Source organism: Simochromis diagramma, unplaced genomic scaffold (genome assembly GCF_900408965.1).
Source record: "Simochromis diagramma unplaced genomic scaffold, fSimDia1.1 OVJJ01000612.1, whole genome shotgun sequence".
Classification (NCBI taxonomy): domain Eukaryota; kingdom Metazoa; phylum Chordata; class Actinopteri; order Cichliformes; family Cichlidae; genus Simochromis; species Simochromis diagramma.
In genome coordinates, this window is record NW_024387419.1 from 1,688,116 (window position 1) to 1,709,409 (window position 21,294).

The 21,294-nt window shown below is 39.4% G+C and overlaps 2 protein-coding genes across 2 annotated transcripts; both read left to right on the top strand.

Moving 5' to 3' along the window:
- Positions 1-330: 330 nt before the first annotated feature.
- LOC120721908 (fucolectin-like) lies at positions 331-1,936 on the top strand. Its single transcript, XM_040012549.1, has 3 exons — positions 331-355; positions 1,355-1,646; positions 1,729-1,936. Exons 1-3 carry the CDS (start codon positions 331-333, stop codon positions 1,931-1,933), a joined length of 522 nt encoding a protein of 173 aa, XP_039868483.1. The 3' UTR covers positions 1,934-1,936.
- Positions 1,937-5,242: 3,306 nt separating this feature from the next.
- LOC120721881 lies at positions 5,243-11,337 on the top strand. The gene is made up of 7 exons (XM_040012517.1): positions 5,243-5,825; positions 7,229-7,380; positions 7,468-7,759; positions 7,913-8,058; positions 8,316-8,562; positions 10,930-11,108; positions 11,205-11,337. Exons 2-7 carry the CDS (start codon positions 7,293-7,295, stop codon positions 11,267-11,269), a joined length of 1,017 nt encoding a protein of 338 aa, XP_039868451.1. The 5' UTR covers positions 5,243-5,825; positions 7,229-7,292; the 3' UTR covers positions 11,270-11,337.
- The last annotated feature ends 9,957 nt before the right edge of the window (positions 11,338-21,294 follow it).

Genomic DNA, 21,294 nt, shown 5'->3' on the forward strand with positions numbered 1-21,294 from the left:
GTTCTTGTACTTAATGACACTTGTCATCTTGGCTAATACTGAAAACACCTGAGGGGTGTTACCATGCAAAATGTTTTTTTAGAAAAGTGCAAAGTAATTTCTTTGGAAAATGCAAATATCCACTTGGATGTCTTGTCATTTATGCAAACCCTCACTAGTGCTGCTGGAATGTTTAGACTAAACAAACTAGTACAGTGTGGTATTAGAAGTACTCTGAAGAAACTACAGAGGAAGTAAGCCGATCTACAAGTCAGCAGGGATATACCAGTAACTAGCGTAATTTCTTTAATGTGGTAATGATGTGAGAATTTTTTACTAGACAATAGTGGAATGGATTATATTTGGATCTTCACTGGTAAGCCAAATTGTCTTCAACTAAATGTATTACTTATAAATAATCAGTTCCAGATATTTTGTACTTTTTCATCTTTAAAACAAAACCCAGACCAAATACCACAGCTATGTTGTGAAAACACACAATTAACAGACGTCCTCCTCCTTTAATCATATCCTGGCTTACACAGAGAAAATGAGGAAACACACATTGGACTTTGTATTAAATGTATTAGAAGCAGTGATGGGGAAGAGCTGACTCATGCTCATGCAGATCAGTCAGTCAACAAAAATAACAGTGAGATAAATAATGCTAAAAGACTCGCTCAGCAGAGATAATTGAGGAATATTTACTACTTTAAATAATAGTTGATGTTCATTTCACCGTCTATATGATTTTTAGAATCACTGCATATGTTTACAGGAACTTTCTTCATGATGACAACTGCAGCATTTCCAGGTAAAGATTTTTTTTCTCCTCTTTTGAAAACAATCTTTTTTGTTTAAATAATAGTTACTCATTTTTATCATTACAAAACCTCCATTACTTAGCACTGAATCAAAACGCTATCCCGTCTTCAGTCAGTGTCAATTTGTGATTTGTGGAAAGGCAAAAGTAATTTGACTGCTTGCTTTAAATACCCAAAACAGGATGTATCCCTGGGTGCGTAACATACTGGAATTCTTCCTGACCTTTACGCTTAACATGCTCTGTTCCATGCTGCTCATTTACCATGTTACAATCCAACTGCTGGAATGTAGACCTAGAAACAGTGGATTGGTGCTCCAGTGATAACCAGTAGAGTGGAATTGAAAAATGTATGCTGCTGAAATCTGGATCAGAAATGTAAAAAAAAAAAAAGTGACCCTGATATAGATCCATATAATATAATCAATAATAATGGTATGGGGTCATCTCGCACATTTGCGGTGCACAAATAAATGAATGAATCTTGAGTAACCCCAAGCCCCCAGTGCAATCTATGAATTTTGACTAATTATGTCTGTTTTTCCCATTGAGGTCATCTTCTTCATAACCTGGCACTAAAGAAGACAGCTGTGCAGTCTTCAAACGGAGACAACATCGGACTTGCTTTCAAGGCCGTCGATGGCAATAGAGATGAGAACTATCAGAAATGGTCCTGCACACTTACTTTACAACAGTCTGATCCGTGGTGGAGGGTAGACCTGGGAAGAGTGTATACAATTGGTGCTGTTGCGATAACTAATATAGCAGGATTTGAAAACAGGTTGAATGGTGCAGAAATCTGGATTGGAAACTCGACAAACTTCAGTGACCCTGAGCGTGTGAGGTGAAACAGCGTGATACAGACTAACATTATAAATTTGCAGTCAGTTATAGTTCCATCAATTTCTTTTCTTGTTCATACACAGGTGTGCGGTCATCTCTCACATTCCCAGCGGACAGACGTTTTACTTTCCATGTAGCTCTGTTGAGGGACGCTATGTCACTGTGTTCCTCCCAGGAAGCGGGAAGGTCCTAAATCTCTGCGAGGTTGAAGTGTACTACGGTAATCACATTTTTATTCTGAAGCTGATACAGAAGCCTGGTAGTTCACAGACTCCCCGGCCATGTTGACAGCCAAATGCGATCTTTAAAATCACCACACAGGGCACCTTCTAGAGAAACTGACTAATACTGGTTTTCCTCTAAGGATACCCATTACCCAATGTGGCACTGAAAGGAGAAGCTGCCCAGTCATCTACACTCTCTTTTGCCACTGCGTCCAAAGCCATCGATGGCAGACGGAACTCGTTCTATAGCAATGGGTTCTGTAGCCACACGGCTGAAGACGAGACCAACCCCTGGTGGAGGGTGGACCTGCAGCGAAGCTTTACAATCACTGCTGTAAAAGTCACCAACAGAGGAGACTGCTGTGCTGAAAGACTGGATGGAGCTGAGATCAGAATAGGAAACTCACTGGAGAACAATGGAAACAATAATCCCAGGTAATGATTAGAAGTTAGTTAATTTTAGAATAATTAGAACAGCAATATGTTAAAGTTTACAAGATATATACTATGTGCAGCATGACAACTAACATACTGAGGGCTAATTTTAAACCCCTGCTAAAATTAACAGTCTCCAGTTTATGGTAGTTTCATTTTAATGACAGTGGACAAAATATCCATAAAAAACCTATTATATAAAAGTTACAAATTGTTTTGGTATTTGATCCCCTACAAACCAGTCAGATTTCTGGCTTTCATAGATTGACTCAGTTCCTATTAGGCACAAATCAGTTACAGATAAAACTGATCTTAGTTAAGTACAAAGCACACCTGTCCAGAAAATCAATTTCGTCCAGTCCAACCTTTCCAACACAATGGGCAAGAGCAAAGAGCTTTTAAAGGGACAAGACTGCAAAAGGCTAGAAAGAGCTACAGGAGCATCAGCAATAAGCTTGTCGAGAACACCAGACATACGGCCAAATCAACAAACTAGTAATTGTCCGAGCCAGTCTCCAGATAGAAAATCTGTGGAAGGAGCTAAGGCTTTGAGTTGATGTAAAACTAAACCTAAGAAACCTAAAAATCAACTCCTGACATGCTAAAGTTCCTCCTTAGCAGTAACTTGAGGAAAATTGAAAACACCCTGACCTCTGTCGTTTACGCTTCACTGCTGATCGCTTGTAGATGGCACAGTCTCACTCTGCAAACCACCTAGTTGGGCTGGAGCTTGGCACTGTCATTGAAGCTCTCATTGAAGGAGGACACTTTTTCACCTTTCACTTTTACTTTGTGTTCCAACATAGTTGTAGGTGATAAGGACAGAGCACATCCTACACCCTTGTTGTCTTCCTCTGTGTTAGTGTGGAGATCTTTTTACTTATTTGGGTAATCACTGTGATTCTGGAAATAACCCAAAGAACACATGTCAGGGAATGGAATGTCGCCATGGCAACAGATGAAGATACTGGATATCCTAAAGGCTGCTGGTACCAGCCTTGATGTGGGTTTGGAGGGTTTTGCTTGTTCACCTGGAGGTTTCTCAGACAGTTGTCACTCACTGCAGCAGCAGAGGATTTTAGTGTTTTAACGTCTGTTTCAGCTGATCTAAGCAGTTATCAGTACCATCACTGCCATTCGGGACCCCTCTCAGTGCAGCAGATTTCGCTTTTGCAGTCTGCGTCAGCCACTTCCTCCTTCAATACCTTGCCTGAATTGATTCCCTAGATGTGCTCCTGTGTAACAGAATCCCAGCTGCTGCTGCTCTCCTCTCTCTGTGCAGTTAGTCTGTGTGGTGAGGGATGGGTCCATGCTCTCGGGGTTCTGTGGAGAATGCAGGGTCCTTCTTTTGCCTTATCCTCAAACTGAGGTGCTCCCATTTCTCCTGAGAGTGTTTGCATCCGTCATGTGATGGAGCCACTGCAGCGGGGCATGATCCGAACAGAGGGTGATAACGAAGGGAGTGGATCACCTGCTGTATCGCGAGACACTCTTTCTCTTTTTCTGGCACAACTGGGCCGCTGGCCCAACTTATCTGCTGGGTCAAAACTGCCCCCAGCCCACTATTCCAGGTGCTGGTGTGCACAAAAGGGAGGGAAAAATTAGGCATTATTTTTTAATTAATTAATTAATTAGGCAAAATTAGCATTTGTTTTATTTGCTCTCAATTTTAACAGCCCTATTAAAGATTAATATCAGTCTGTACATTCTCCAGATAGCTTTTCTTCGAATTCTTTAATCCTCACTCGCTTTTGCAACTTTGTACTTTTGTGTTACTCGCAGCAACAACTCCACCTCATTGTTAGTTCCTTTAAAAAACTCAGTGCTTTTCCTCAACATTTTGTCCATAATTAACCTGCATTACTGTAATCCGATTGTTTTTTTTTTTTGAAGTAAGGAGTAAAGTAAGGGATTACTATTGCAAAAAAGGTAATTAGATTACTGTTGCTTTCCTGTAAGCACGCTGCATTACTCCATTACTAAACCATGATTTTGTTAGTGACAGTATCTCACAACAATGACGTAAGCGCGTGTGATGTCCCTGGTATCAGCCTGCAGATCAACAATGGATGACATGGAGTGCAGGAGGGAGAACAACCATGTAGCGTTTAAAGTGTAGAAGTACTGATCTTACTTTGAGTTCTAAACTGGTGAAAATAAAGTGACAGGACGTGTTGATTTTATTTATTTTCTGCTGTTATTTTACTTGCATCTATTTGAAAGAGTGAGAGTACACACTGTTATAGACAGTGTTGTTGTTAATGTATGTTTGGGGGCGTTGCACCCCTGAACCTTCAGAGGTTTTTCAGGGTTTTCCCTGCCGGAATGTTACGTGAGAAACAGTTTCCTGTATGTGTTGCGACTAGCTGTGGTTGTTTCTGAAAGCGATCAGTAAACGTCCTAAAATTGGCACTTGAGTTTCTGAACATTTTTATCCTGAGGTTATAACATACACTAAAAAATATTTTATATGCTAGAATATGCAGAAAATAGGTTTAGAGGTTAAACAAATTTCTTCAAGTCAAAGACAGTTGCATATAGTTTATTTTTTTCTTGATGGAATGTGCATAAAATCAAAAGATTAAAACTAACAAAACAAGTTTTTAAAAGAGACTTTTTCATTTGATTAAATTTTATATGATGTATTATGCAGAAAAATAGAATTGGGCTGAAAGGTCTATTGCTTCATTATGTATTCAGGTTGTGCATCATGTTTTTAAAAAGTAACTAGGCAACTAAGTAATAAATAATAATAACTACGGGGCGATCGTGGCTCAAGAGTTGGCAGTTCGTCTTGTGATTGGAAGGTTGCCGATTCGAGCCCCGGCTCAGACAGTCTCGGTCGTTGTGTCCTTGGGCAAGACACTTCACCCACAGCCTACTGGTGTTGGCCAGAGGGGCCGATGGTGCGATATGGCAGCCTCGCTTCTGTCAGTCTCCTCCAGGGCAGCTGTGGCTACAACTGTAGCTTGCCTCCACCAGTGTGTGAATGTGAGAGTGACTGAATAGTGGAATTGTAAAGCGCTTTGAGGGGCTCGAAAAGCGCAATATGAATGCAATCCGTTATTGCACACAGCTGACTTAAATGGCTGAATTACCTCCTCAGCATGTCTGGAATTTCACCAGAGGCCTGGTAATGAACTAATCATTTGATTCAGGTGTGTTGACCCAGGGTTATAGCTACATCCTGCAGGACACCGGCCCTCGAGGCCTGGAGTTGTCCACCCCTGCAGCAGAGCCTGTCTTTCATCAATATGAACTGCGGGTAGGTCCATGAAACTTAAGGGTGCACCAAGTGACAATCGGTTTCTTTCACTTGGTCAAAGGCTGAGCATAGGGTGTCATCACGAGACTGCTCTAATGGAATGCTCTTCTACTGACCAAATCACCGGAGCCAGCGGTCCTCATACACTGCCCTGTTAGGTGTCCTGGTTGCCTGCACTCCTGCTTCAGTGTTTGTGCAGCCCTCTGTGGGCTGGGTGCTGCCTTAAGGACCCGGGGAGGCAGATCAGAAAAAAAAGGTTAGTGGGCAACAGCTGCAACTGGAAAACCTTCAAGAACACCTCGGTTTAGAGTTAGGGTTAGGGGATTGTCACTGATAACAGAGGAGGGGCAGAGCCACAGTGACCCTGAGCAGCCTCTCCAACACCTGCGTCTGGTGTTTGACCTGGTCCTGTAGTCTGTTTAATTGCTGTCTCTGTGCCAATGCCTGCTCCCTGTGCATAGCTGTCATCTCTGCTAGCATCTGCATGGGCAATTGCACCGGCTAGGGAGGTAGCGCAGCTTGCAGGTCCGACATAATGACACTGGTTTCTGCACGACTTTGTTATCGCAGTCACGACTCTGGACACTTTGGTGTGATTTTTAATGGTCTTTACGAAGAACAGAGGATTTGTCTTGCGCCACTGTACAGTCTATGGCTTTAAAGCTTACCAGCTTACCTCTCTCCAGGTCCCGGCATCACTGAAAAGAGTGAGAGAATCATCACAAACTGAGGTGCAGCTGCCCTGCCAAGCTCTCTGGCACTACACCTCAAGCCTGCTGCTCCTCCTGTGTAATGGAGCCACAGACCACACCTCTGCCACAACAGCATTTAATCTATTATTAGACTCAATTGCCTTCTTTCAAACTGTAAAAGAGCATCTCTATTTCTATCCTCTTTTTTCTCAAATTGCCTGTCTTGCCTTAGACATTGTCATACTGGTCTACAAATAATGTAATATCTGAAATAATACAAAAAGAAACAAATAAATAAACAGATGAAAGATTCTCATGAACAAGAGGAACACATAGAAAATAGCATTACATTAGAATATTCAGTTACGTATAAATATGCTTCACTTTGGTGTTTTATTCAGTTAATCTTTCTTCTATTAAATTTTATTATTCTCACATTTAAATTTAATCCATTTTAATCCAGTTATATAGACATACTTCTGTTTACTTTTTTGCTGTAAAATTCTGTTTTTGTCCATCACAGTTTTCTCAATACAGCTTCTTTGACTGAATCATACATTTTAAAGAGTAAGAGAAAAGAATAAAAATGATTCACTATTTACCAATATAAAATATAAATATATATAAAGCTCTGTTATAGCACTCTGTGTCATTTTAAACATAAAATGCTGAGTTTAAAAGCTGGGGGGACTTCAATGTCTTTCAATCCCACCTTTTTCAACAGTTAAATAAAAAACAAAGAAACTTTTCTGTGGAGGGAGCTGAACCTTTGAGTTGCCAAGCAGAAGCTAAGAAACTGCAAGGAGGGGTTTGAAAACCTATAAGAACTTATAAGAACCCAGTGTGTTCATTTTGGCCATCAAGAATGAAGAGAGAAGAAGATTATTTTCTAGTCCTTGAGTCATGTTATTTCAACATGAGGCCCATAATACTAACATAATGCTGCCCCCACACTCTCTGCTGTCAGGTGTGCTTCCATCTCACACATCAAAGCGGGTAAAACCTACACATACCGGTGTGATGGAGGCAGCATGGAGGGTCGCTTTGTGAACGTGTTTCTTCCTGGACAGAAGAAGACTCTCACCCTGTGTGAAGTGGAGGTGTATGCTGCCCCAGCAGGTAGAGCTTTAAGTGACTGGATTTAATCTATGGAAACACATCTGCCTGATACTGATTCGTACCTGTTTGTTCTTTTTAACACTTTAGTGGAGCCGCTTTCAAACGTGGCCTTAAGCAAGCCAACAGTACAGTCATCGACTTCGTCACCATATCTGTCTTCCAAAGCTGTTGATGGGTACAAAAATGGAAACTTCCATGGTGCAGGCTTTACACACACTTTAGATGAAAAAAATCCCTGGTGGAGAGTAGACTTGTTAGCCGTGTATAAAGTCAGTGCTGTCACCATCATCAACAGACAGGACTGTTGTTCTGAAAGGATTCTTGGGGCAGAGATTCGGATCGGGAACTCACTGGATCAAAATGGAAATCAAAACCCGAGGTGAGACATGATTTCTGACTGGAATATTTATTATTATTATTATTCATTTTTTCTCCCATTTAAACAACACATTGTTTGAATAGATATTAGCTTTTTTCCCTTTAGTAAGTAAAACTGACACATTTCTCTTTGATGTTTCTACAACTCCATCAGGTGTGGCATTATTGAATCATTAGATGGTACACCAACATACACATTCCAGTGTCATGAAATGGAAGGTCGCTACATCAATGTGATCACACCAGCACTTCTGAGAGCTCTGACGCTGTGTGAAGTGCAGGTGTTTGCTTCTCTGCCTGGTATAGCCCTTGTTTTCTAGTGGTATATGTGGAAGCTGCTTGTTTTCTTTTTCTTTTTTATATGATTTCTCATATTTATCATTGTACAGTCAAGAAATTGAACTGACTTTCTAGCTTTCAGTGTTCGTGGGTTTTTTGGGGGGGGAGAGGAGGGAGGTTCGGAGCTGATTGCAACATTACAATTTAACCTGTTAAAATAAAATAAAAACAAACAGTCATGGATGAAACCAACAGAAACCTAACAAACTTCTCTCCAGCACCAGAAGCTGTTACTCCTTCACCCACTCCTCCCACCCCTCCTCCGCCTGTGAGCCTGCAGCTTGGTGGCAGGAACGTGACGGTGGTGGGAGAGAGGCTCTGCTGGTCCGATGCTCTGATGTACTGTAGACGTTATTACTGGGACCTGCTCAGCCTTCACAGCCAACAGGAGCAAAGCGAGTTGGAGCAGCTGCTGGGCCTCGTTCCTTTCTCCCTCACAGACCACCTCTGGATGGGACTGCGCAGGTACTGATACAGAAGATACTTCTAACAACTCAGTGAATGAACAGGGAGGACACAGAGTCATCCAGGATTCAAAAGGTCATAGCTCAAGTTTTCTTATGCAAGTTAAGAACGTGTGTGTGCGTGTTAATGAGATCAGAATAACATTTAGACAGGAGAAGTGGAGTCGAATGGTAACAAAGAGAGTGACGATTGTCAGTACTGAGTAGGACTGGGCGATATGACCCAAAATTCATATCTCGATATTTTTTTAGCTGGATGGCGATATAAGATATATATGTCGATATTTTTTAAAGCCATAAAGTAAGAACAAGAAGAGTTCTTAGTCAAAGCTGTGTCCCAGATGTCACACAGGCACTTTTATTAACATACAGCATATATGTAAATGAAAAAAAACTACTCAAAAGTAAATTATCAGCATTTATTAAATAATAATGCTCCATAAATAAAAGAAAACAATGTTGTTTTTGTGCATAACAAAAAGCTCACAATTGTGCAGTCAAAATGTAAACTAAAAGATGCTGAGCATAATTACAATGAGACAGATTTCACAGCTGCTCTATTCCCAACTTCTACTGCGTGACTGACAGCCTGGAGTTTGAAATCCGCTTTGTAACCACGTCTCTTAACAGGTGCCATTTATGGTCCTTTTACACACACAATACGGTAATATTACGTTGAAGCACAGTACGTATCACTCCGCGAGGCTCCTCGGTAGCCATAATGCTCCGACAATCCATCAAGCAGTGCTGCTCCGTAGCTTACCAAAGTCATACCAAAACATTTTTTGACAGATTGCTGAGCGCTGTGTTCCACATAAAATCAGTTCGCAGTCATCAAGCACAACCAGAATTCATACATAAGGCGCGCTGTCAACTTTTGACAGAATGAACAGATTTTAGGCTGTGCAGCCCCTGTGGCAGTACTGCATGGTGTTAGCGTGGTTAGCTTTTTAACACGTTGACGCTGTCCAGCCCCACACACGGGGTAATGCGCAGTAACTCGTTAACGGAGATTTGCCGTGTCCATCTTGTCGCTGCCTGCAGGTGAAGCGATGGGGAAGGAGGGGGAGTTGTCTTCAGTGAAGGAGAGAGGCAAGGTCAAGTAACGTTGCGTAAAGACAAAAGTGGACGAAAGAGAGGCAAACTTGTGGCTCCACAACTATAATTATAACGTAACATAGACTATATCGATATAAAGGATATTGTCACATCTTATATCTCGTATAAAAATATATCGATATTTAAAAAAACAACAACTTTATATATCGCCCAGCACTAGTACTGAGGTATAATACAAACAGAAGGCAACTTTACAAATGCCAAGGATAGTTGCAAGCACCAAGGAATCCACTGGTAAATGGGAAGTATGAAGAGGCCGCTAGGACAGCTGCAACCATGCAAAACATTCAGACAGTAAGGTAAGTCATGAGAAGTATGCTGAATGGGAAGATCAAGATTCAGGCAATCAACTCCTGTGCTTTGAGGGTCTTCAAATACCCTGCTGGGATAATAAGCAGGCCAAAAGAAGAGGTAAAACCTACTTACATCAAGACAAGGAGCTCTTTACCAGGCATTAAGTGTTCATCTTAGTCCAGCACCCTGAGACGCCGAGGACTAGTGAGTGTCAGAACCACTGTCCAGGATGAGACAACAAACATCCATGAGTAAATCAGGAAGATGTCCACAACTGATCATGTAAGGCAGGGGTCCCCAATCCCAGTCCACGAGGGCCGGTGTCCCTGCAGGTTTCAGATCTCACCCAGGGTCAACACACCTGAATCACATGATTAATTCATTACCAGGCCTCTGGAGAACTTCAAGACATGTTGAGAAGGTAATTTATCCATTTAAATCAGCTGTGATGGATCAAGGACACATCTAAAACCTGCAGGGACACTGGCCCTTGTGGACTGGGATTGGGGACCCCTGATGTAAGGGAACACTTCAGTCTGCAGAAACCTGAGAAGGAAGAGGAGAAAGAAAAGGAACCATCATGGAAGGACAGACCACTGTACAGTATGCATATAGTATGTTGTGATAGAAGTAGCTATACCTATTGATAGCAGGAAGAAGGATCATGGGAAGCTTGAGAAGTACCAAGGACTGAGAGTGAAGCTAGAGAAGATTTGAAGGGTAAAGACAACAGTGGTCCTCATGGTAACTCAGTTCTTGATGGACCAGCATTGGGGTCGTAGTGAATAGTGATGATGCTGAACTGGGTAAGAGGAAGAAAATGAATGAAGGCTTGGAGTGATTTGGGGTTTTTGTTTATCCCATCATAAAGACCACATAGCTTGAAAATGTGAAAAAGCAGTTAAAATCCATAGGCTACATAAATGGCAGTATTTTGATTCACTATGTCCAACAGATCCTTGAATAGAGATGACTGGTTCTGGATGTCCGGACACTCCATGAATTTCTTCAATTGGCCACAAGATTTTGTCCCTTACTATTACTCCAGCATGTGTGGAGCCATGAGCAATGGAAAGCACTTCATGTGGCAGGACCTGCACTGTGGGGAACACGTCAACTTCATCTGCCAATCAGGTCGGGCTGACATGACGCTAATGCATGTGTGCACTGTTGTTCCTCAGAAAGTTTTGTGCTTCTGAGGACTAATTACTCTACCTTCTGTTCATTTAGGTGCTGGGGACAATGTGCAAAGAGTGGATTTCTACAGCACCAAGAATGTCACAAGTGTAAAGTAAAGTTCAACAATATATTGCATATCGGAATACTTTTAAGTTACTAATAGTTTTTATTTTCAATGTATCCAAATGTTTAACACAAATCTAATATATATATATATATGTATGTGTGTGTGTGTGTATATATATGTGTGTGTGTGTGTGTGTGTGTATATATGTGTGTGTGTGTGTATATATGTATGTGTGTGTGTGTGTGTGTGTGTGTATATATGTGTATATATATGTGTATATGTATATATGTGTATATACGAGTATTGTTGCACCCCTTATGTATGTATGTATGTATATATGTATGTATATATATATATATATATATATATATATATATATATATATATATATATATATATATATATATATATATTTATTTTAGGGGTGCAACGATATTCGTATCGATATTGAACCGTTCGATACAGTGCTTTCGGTTCGGTACACATATGTATCGAACAATACAACATTTGTAATTTGTTTTATCAATTTTCCTTCTGACGATGCTGTCTGTGTTGAGCGCTCAGTGAATCTGTGTTCGACTACTCCGCCTAGGCTGCACTGTCGAGCGCAGATCCACTGAGCGCTCAACACAGACAGCATAGTCAGAAGGAAGAGCGCAGGGCAAGCTAGCCAGACAGAAGTTAAGCTCTACTTGCAACATTCAGATCTGGCGTTTGGAATTATTTTGGTTTTCATGTGACGTATGACCCTGAAGGTAAGCGAGTCATGGACTAAAGTAAAACAGTATGTTGGATGTGCCATGCAATGCTCAATTACATTGGTGTGAACTAGTGTGTTAGCGCAGTTAGCTCGTTAACGTGTTTGCCGTCTAGCCCCATGCACGGAGCGATCGGCGGTAGCTCGTTAACGGAGATTTGCCGTGTTGTGGCGTTAAGGTCATTTCAACGAGATTAACCTGAAAGCACTAGTGGGAACACAACGAATATGACTGCACATTTACGCCGACATCATCCTAGTGCAAAGACAAAAACAACAAGCATGCTACTAACTTTAGCCGAGTCATTTAGACAGCTGTTAGCACATGATTCTCCTTATGCTGCTGAGAATATAGCCCAGAAGAAGCGGATAGTATAGCTTTTATTTTGGAAAGAGCCATTTCTCTGTAATAAACTCTCTTTTCCAAAGATGAGTGATTCCTCAATCAGATACAGGGCTTGCAATATCGCTAGCCCGACGTCCCGAAGCTAGCGATTTTTTTCAGTCGGGCTACCAAAATCTATCTCTTCCCTGCCCGTCGGGCTATTGTAGGAAAAATATATGTCAATGCTTTTGCATTCTTTCAGAAATGTAGCTGGGTAATTATGTCATTGGCATCGGTGAGCCACTGTCAATATGTGACATATTGAAGTCGCGTTTGAATTTGCGCTTGTTTTTTTGCTTTCACTTTGCAATCGTGCCAACTGTGTATAGAGAGCGACAGCACTGATCTGTGAGTGATGATAATTTGTGCACCAATTCCTCTGACATCGTCTTATTAATCGTTAGCTTACTATGCAAACATGACAAGTGAAATCTCCCGCAGCAAGCTTAAACATGTGAGAGGTTGATCGCGCAGAGAATCGCTGAGCTTATGTGAGTGAGCGTGTAAAAGCATTTCAGTTCTGCTGAGCCAAATAAGACAGGTCAGGGTGAAGAAGTGACAGCCAAAGAAAAGCTTACCACAAAACTGAGAAGTTATGACAATGACTATAAGGCAAAAAGAAAGTGCAGCTTTATGGTTTCATGGACAAAAGAATTTCTGTGGCTGCAATATGATGAGCTAAATAACCAGGGCTGCACATAAGTGGTCTGCAGGTGCGCATTCGCTGTCAAAATAAAAAACACGCACAAGGGTTAGGGTTAAATTTAAAAACTGTACTTTTGAGTTAAAATATATATTTATAATTTTAATAAATGACAAATTAAAAATGCATGAACATTTTTTTGTATCGAAAAAATATCGAACCGTGACACCAAAGTATCGAACCGAACCGAACCGTGAATTTTGTGTATCGTTGCACCCCTAATATATATATATATATATATATATATACATACATACATACATAAGGGGTGCAACGATACTCGTATCAATATCGAACCGTTCGATACACTGCTTTTGGTTCAGTACTCATATGTATCGAACAATACAAAATGTTTTATTTATTTTATCAACTTTTCTTCTGACGATGCTGTCTGTGTTGAGCGCTCAGTGGATCTGTGTTCAACTACTCCACCTAGGCTGCACTGTCTAGCGCAGATCCACTGAGCGCAGCGCAAGCTAGCAAGACAGAAGCTAAGCTCGTTGCAACATGGCAACTGCCTCAACGCTCCCCGAAATTGAACCTCCCCCACCCTCATTCAGATCTGGCATTTGGAAATATCTTGGTTTTCATGTGACGTATGACCCTGATGGTAAGCGTGTCATGGACAAAAGTAAAACAGTATGTCGGATGTGCCACGCAATGCTCAATTACATTGGTGGGAACTAGTGTGTTAGTGCAGTTAGCTCGTTAACGTGTTGACGCCGTCCAGGCCCACACACGGGGAGATCCGCGGTAACTCGTTAACGGAGATTTGCTGCATTATGGTGTTAATGTCATTTTAACGAGATTAACGCTGACAGCACTAGTGGCAACACAACGAATATGACTGCACATTTACTCCGACATCATCCTAGTGCAAAGACAAGTGGAAACAGACAAAAACAACAAGCACACATGCTACAAACTTTACCCGAGTCATTTAGACAGCCGTTAGCACAGGATTCTCCTTATGGGGACCTGATATGTTTAATATGCTGCTGAGAATATAGCCCAGAAGAAGCATATAGTATAGCTTTTATTTTGGAAAGAGACATTTCTCTGTAATAAACTCTCTTTTCCAAAGATGAGTGATTTCTCGATCAGATAGATTTATTTTATTTTATCCCTTTGTTGTTTCAGCAACATTAAATTTAAAAACTGTACTTTTGAGTTAAAATATATATTTATAATTTTAATAAATGCCAAATTAAAAAGGCATGACACCAAAGTATTGAACTGAATCGTTGCACCCCTAATGTGTGTGTGTGTGTGTGTATGTATGTATGTATGTATGTATGTATATATATATATATATATATATATATATATATATATATTAGGGGTGCAACGATACACAAAATTCACGGTTCGGTTCGGTTCGATACTTTGGTGTCACGGTTCGATATTTTTTCGATACAAAAAAAATGTTCATGCCTTTTTAATTTGTCATTTATTAAAATTATAAATATATATTTTAACTCAAAAGTACAGTTTTTAAATTTAACCCTAACCCTTGTAAGTGTTTTTTATTTTGACAGCGAATGTGCACCCCTGGTTATTTAGCACAGCTTAACTTTCTGTCTGGCTAGCTTGCCCTGCGCTCTTCCTTCTGATGATGCTGTCTGTGTTGAGCGCTCAGTGGATCTGCGCTGGACAGTGCAGCCTAGGCGGAGTAGTTGAACGCAGATTCACTGAGCGCTCAACACAGACAGCATCGTCAGAAGGAAAGTTGATAAAAAAAATTACAAATTTTGTATTGTTCTTTTTTTTTTCTCCCCTTTGGTTTTCTTTCTTTCTCTCCCCTCTTTCTTTCATTCTTTCCCCCTGTCCTATCCCACAGTCATGTCTGTCCCGTTTGCAACTGAAAATAAAATAAATTCATAATTATAATAAAGGTCAATCAAATGGACCAATATGATGATCCACTTGGTAAAATAAATCCGCTTGGCATCTTTCTAGGCCTCAAGACAACAATTCTGATGGCTATAGATCCAAACGGGACAAAAAAAAAAAAAAAAAAAAAAAAAAAATTTAATTTTTTTTAAAAAATTGTATTGTTCGATACATATGCGTACCGAACCGAAAGCACTGTATCGAACGGTTCAATATCGATACGAATATCGTTGCACCCCTAATATATATATAGCATCAAATGGAGCGTCATAGTCTACAACTAAATTGCAATATCTGAATTGCTTGTCACTATATATTGTTTTGCAGCATCCTATATAGTACATACTATACCATACTATAATGATCATAGCATATGTACCCATGTTTCCTGTTTGCTAGTTTAACAAAAACAGTAATTAATATTCATGAACCTCATTCAATTAAAAGATGTAACTCTGAAGATGGTTCTGGATTATATGAAAAACTTTAGCAATTAAATGTAGATTACAATAAAAACAAACAAACACAGAACTAAACTCAAAATTCACCAAGTGAATTGAATTTGCATTAAAAAAAACTGTACAAGTAGGGCCCTGTGGTGCTTTTAGGCTCCTACATTCACTTGTAGGTTTGTGTGGCTTGTAGTGAAGCAGCTTATTTAGAGTAATAGTTGCCATCTTGGTTAATATATGCTACCAGTCTATGCCTCTCTCTTTCTTTCGCTCTCTTTCAAGTCATTTGGCTTTATTTGTTGTTTGCTTGCTTTATCTGTTGATTTACTTACAATTTATGACGTGTTCAACTTTTGGGTTTTAATAAATTTGCCTCTCATACAAGTTATGTCATTTTACCAAATGAACAAACACAAACACTACATTTCTTTCCTCTATAATGCCACTTTTGATTTAGCTACATGACAAAACTCTTTCAGTATGTAAAAGTTTCATCTTATTTGTTATTTTTAGTTAATTATAATGATCCTGATAGTGACAAGTCTAAACTTTGTTCTTTTTCACTCATTTTTTAGTTTCTAACATTGCAATACAGCAGCTACCCATATTAAATTTTCAGGGTTGAAAAAGACTCATACACCCAAGTTTTGTCTTTATTTAAATTTTGGTCTAGAATAATAATAATAATGTCTGAAAATGTATAATAATAAATAACAATCAAACATAATCTGTGAGATTAAAATGTGTTTTATGGCTGGCTTTAAAGATTAAAGGGACAGAATCAATATTGTGAATTTCAATTTAGTTTTATTTATAGTGTCAAATCACAACAACGCTTTATATTGTAAGGCAGACCCTACAATAATACATACAGAGAAAAACCCAACAATCATATGACCCCTATGAGCAAACACTTTGGCGACAGTGGGAAGGTAAAACAGGAAGAAACCTCGGGCAGAACCAGGTTAAGAGCGGGATGGAAGATGTGGAAGAGAGACAGAGATTAATAACAGGTATGATTCAATGCAGAGAGGTCTATTAACACATAGTGAGTGAGAAAGTTGACTGAAAAGGAAAAACTCAATGCATCATGGGAATCCCCCATTGCAGCATAAGTAAGGGAGGATTCAGGGTCACCTGATCCAACCCTAACTATATGCTTTAGCAGAAAGGAAATGTGGTGTGGGTAAAATAGGAGGATGATCTCAGAATACAGGAAGGAGTGGAGATGTGCAGAATATTAAAGAGATTATGGAGACTTGAAAATACGAAGCAGAATCTTATAATCATTGCCGTATTTTACATGAAGCCAGTGAAGCTGCTAAAGGAAGGGGGTCCTATGAAAGCTGTTCTAATAAAAACACAACAGCTGCATTTTGAATCTGCTGAAATCTGTGTGGTAAGCAGTGTTGGTCAAGTTACTTGAAAAAAGTAATCAGTAACTAATTACTGATTACTTCCCCCCAAAAGTAATCCCGTTACTTTACTGATTACTTATTTTCAAAAGTAATTAATTACTTAGTTACTTAGTTACTTTTTAAAAACACGATTTACAACCTGAAGAGGTGATAAAGTGATAGATCTTTCAGCCCAATTCTACTTTTTCTACATAATCCATCATACAAAATGTAATCAAATGGAGAAGTCCTCTTTTAAAACTTGTTTTATTAGTTTTAATCTTTTAACTTTATGCATCAAGCAAAAATTTAATTATATGCAACATTCTCTGACTGGAAGAAATTTGTTTAATATTTAAACCTATTTTCTGCACATTCCAGCACATAATTTTTTTTTGTGTGTGTGTTTACACTCAGTCTTTCAAATAGATGCAAGTAAAACACAGCAGAAAATAAATAAAGTCAAAGACTCAGCGGTCCTGTTCCTCTATTTTCACCTGTAAAGCAGGAGTAGGGTAGGCGGAGGTTTACCCTGGTGCAGGTGTGCTGCGGCGGTCAGTGGAAGAATCCGTGAGTTTCTCTGTGAATTTCCCATTACGTCGTAGCGCACTCGGTGCTTGCTTGGAAGTTTAGGGTTTTTTTTCGCTGTAAAAAGAAGTTTTCTTCCCACGCACGATGGACGCTAATGTTTTTGTCACTTTTTATGGAATCAAACTTAAAGGTCAGTACTTCCACGCTTTAAACGCTGCACGCTCATACTCTCTTCTGCACTTGATATATTATCCATTGTTGATCTGCACACAGCTGTTGTCACTAACGTCACACTCGCTTACGTCACTGTCATGAGACATTCTCACAAAAAAATCACGGTTTTAGTAACGCAGTAACGCAGCGTTCCTACGGGAAAGTAACGGTAATCTAATTACCGTTTTTGCAATAGTAATCCCTTACTTTACTCATTACTTGAAAAAAAGTAATCGGATTACAGTAACACATTACAAGTAACGCGTTACTGCCCATCTCTGGTGGTAAGGCAGGAAGGATAGAATTACAATGATTGATATGAGATAAAACCAGAGCCTGTACTAGTATAGCATTACTGTTAGCTGTGAGGGAAAGGCATAGCCTATAGCCAGCTTTGTGCTTCAGTATCACTGGCCATATAGTTTCAGCAGTAAACATGCAGCACTGTTATGTCTGTGCGGAGATGTAGAGTGACAGGAACTCTGATGGTTTCTATGTAATTTCACAAGTATTCGTCTGGAAAGACATAAAAGTAAAGAATGGAAAAGAAATAAAAGTAAAAACTGCAAAAATGTTCAAGCTGTTCTATTTTTAACTGACACAATTATTATTTACAAGATTATATCAAGGAGAAAAAAGCAGTTGATACTGATTAAATGGTACACTGTACAGTGCTCCTTGTTATTGTTTCCTGCTCCATAATTGTAACATCACAAGTTAAACACCAGGGGGCGTCATTGGAGTGTTTAAGGCTAGACTATCATTTTAGGTAGCGCTCACTTTGGTTAAGTAGGCTGAAACAGTAAAACTTGCCTCTCTGTCAGCGTCAAGAAGTTTAACTGCACGTTTGAACTCTGAGATATCTTAATATGAGAAAAAGAAGCACAATTTCAACAGTGCGCCTCGTTTTTTCTACATGGTAAACAGTGTTGGGAAGGTTACTTTTAAAATGTATTCCATTACAGAATACATGCCCCAAAATGTATTCTGTAACGTATTCCGTTACGTTACTCAATGACAGTAACGTATTCTGAATACTTTGGATTACTTAATAGGATATCATGCTTTTTACAACAACGTGAATGTACTATTGCTGTGTGATTTATTACTATTACTGAAGGTCCGCGACTCCGAACTGTAGTAAAGGGACCTCTGACTAATACGGCGGGGTCCCTGTCGGCTCGTAGCCGAAAAATAGCTTTACTTTGTTGTGTGGGTCAACTTTTCTTGACAGAGAGAGGCGTTGAAAGACTGCTCCAACGGAACTTATTGTTTTCGGAGGAAAACACGAACACGGTGTACAGTCGAGTCTTAATAGCTTACTTACAACTGGGCTCGTCAGGCAGTCTTCTTGGCTGCAGTGGTTATTATTATATTTACATGCTTCCAGCTCCCGTTTTTGCTCGATGACAACTCGTACCTTTCCACTCCCCTTTTTCTCCCTCCTCGCTCACAGACCCATAACGTGTATGGCAGTCCATTCTCCCTGCAGCACGGACTACACTGCCCATGATGCTACATTCTTTAGAGCTATGCTTGTAGCATTCTGCCTGTTAGCTTAGCACAACAACAACAACAACAACGAAAAGGCGCTCTCTCACCCAGGAAACACACAGTTGCAGAGAGAGAGAGAGAGCGTGTCGCCCTGTAACCATGGCAACCGTAACGCTGCCGCCTGGAACAACAGAACGTAGCTGTCAAACAAACCCAAACAGTCCTGACCCGCGACAAAATGAAACAGGAAAGTACCGCAGTGTAATCCATTTATTTCAACAAAGTAACTGTATTCTGAATACCACCTTTTTAAACGGTAACTGTAACGGAATACAGTTACTCATATTTTGTATTTTAAATACGTAACGGCGGTACATGTATTCCGTTACTCCCCGACACTGATGGTAAAGAAATGCTGCCGTAGTAAAAGAGAAATCTGTCAGCATGACTAACTTTAAGAAATTAATGTGTAAAATTACAGAAAACGTTCTGGTCATTACTGCTAATGTCCTTAAATTATAAAACAGAAACTTACCATTTTATTTTATTACTATTGTATTTTCTTTTTAAAAAAATGATTATGTTACACGTTGTAAAAAAACCTCAAACTTTAACCATAAAAACAATAGAAGAAATTGCAGTTAGAAGTCCAAAATGTATGCCCTCATTCACATTGTCCAAACCTGTCCAGTGGGCCAGATTGGAGTCATTGTGGGTCTGACTCTGGCCCCTGTGCCTTATATTTGACACCCTTGGTTTAAGACCAATAGTGAGGCCACTCCTTAATGCAACCCCTGACGGTTAAATTTAACATCAATAAATGAACCATAGTGTAAATCAAATTTGCTTATAATGGCTCTAGAATTGAGTAAAGAGTTGTTGTGATTCATGTAACATCAAGCACCGACTCAAAACCATCTTGAATCTGACTTTAATTTAGCTGCTCCGTGATTTAAATTTTACATCAATAATTCAGTTATCATTGAAAATTCACCAGGATCAGGATGTGAGAGATACATCTGGCCTTTCAGCTGATCACTGAAGCCTCATCAATGGTCAGTGAAAGGGTGGCTGTCAAGAAATTATTTTTAAGGTAGAGAAAAGGCTGAGGTATGTAAATTACTGGGGAAAAAAACCCTGTTGTCTGATGAGCTGATTAATAATAATTTCACATTTTTGTCAAAGTCTGGAGGAGGCCAGGAGAGAAGTACGATTATACAAACTCTGGTTTGCGCTTTATATACTACACTTTTCCAACTAAATATACAGAAATGAGTTGTGGCCAAAGATGTTTGGACAGTACCAGGATCTATTGCACATTGCCCATTTTGTGCATATTAATAGCGGTGCAATTGTTTTAAATAAACTATAATTCCCAACAAACAGGAACAGTTCCTGCTGAAGATTAAAGCGTATACCTGTATACACTGGTTGCTTTGTGCACCACCTGCCATGTCCATTTTTGCTTCTTGTTACAGTGCTGGCAATTGCTGCAGTATTCTCCTGAATGAGTAATAAAAACAAAAACAAATGCGTGTACCATAAAAGCACTATTCAGTTAATTATCTTAAAACAATACAAATCTTTACATCATCACGGCTGGAGATCAAACATTAAGCGATCTCCTGCAATAAACAGTCAGACTGTGTGCACACATGAATATAACAGGCTGGTTGCAGAAAGAAACGTTTTCTTCGCAGACTCATATATAATCTGACACAATCACCACTGTTCAAAGCATGCACATTGAAAAAGCATGACTATTGTGCTTCTACTGAAGCACTGTAGTGTGATGAGATTGCTTAAAGTTGTAAGTTTTGACATGTGTTAAATAACACAAATGTAAAAAAAATGATTATTGTTAGTAAAGAAGAAACAGAAGAAGAAACAGGGACAGTTGACAGCAACGCCGGTGGTTCTCCTTCGTTTACATACCAATGTTCACTATCCGTTTACATGGAATGCCAGGACTGCCATAATGAATTAATTAAATACACCATTAAACAATTAATTAAATGTGACAATAATTAATTAAAATCGGAATTAATTAATTAAATAAATAGTTATGACACATGTAATTAATCAATTATTGACACATTTAATTAATTATTTATGTATTTCACATTTTAATTAATTATTGACACATTTAATTAATTATTTAATGATATATTTATTTATTTCATTTTGGCAGTCCTGGCGCCTGGCTCTCATCTTGAAATAATTTTATCTGTCAGCCTCACCCATCAAAC

Coding starts and splice junctions, on each gene's coding strand:
- LOC120721908 (XM_040012549.1), top strand. CDS start 331: ATGGATTATATTTGGATCTTCACTG. Junction 356..1,354: donor TTATATTTGGATCTTCACTG/GTAAGCCAAATT, acceptor TTTCCCATTGAG/GTCATCTTCTTCATAACCTG. Junction 1,647..1,728: donor AGTGACCCTGAGCGTGTGAG/GTGAAACAGCGT, acceptor GTTCATACACAG/GTGTGCGGTCATCTCTCACA.
- LOC120721881 (XM_040012517.1), top strand. CDS start 7,293: ATGGAGGGTCGCTTTGTGAACGTGTTTCTTCCTGGACAGAAGAAGACT. Junction 8,059..8,315: donor GGTGTTTGCTTCTCTGCCTG/GTATAGCCCTTG, acceptor ACTTCTCTCCAG/CACCAGAAGCTGTTACTCCT. Junction 8,563..10,929: donor CTCTGGATGGGACTGCGCAG/GTACTGATACAG, acceptor TATGTCCAACAG/ATCCTTGAATAGAGATGACT.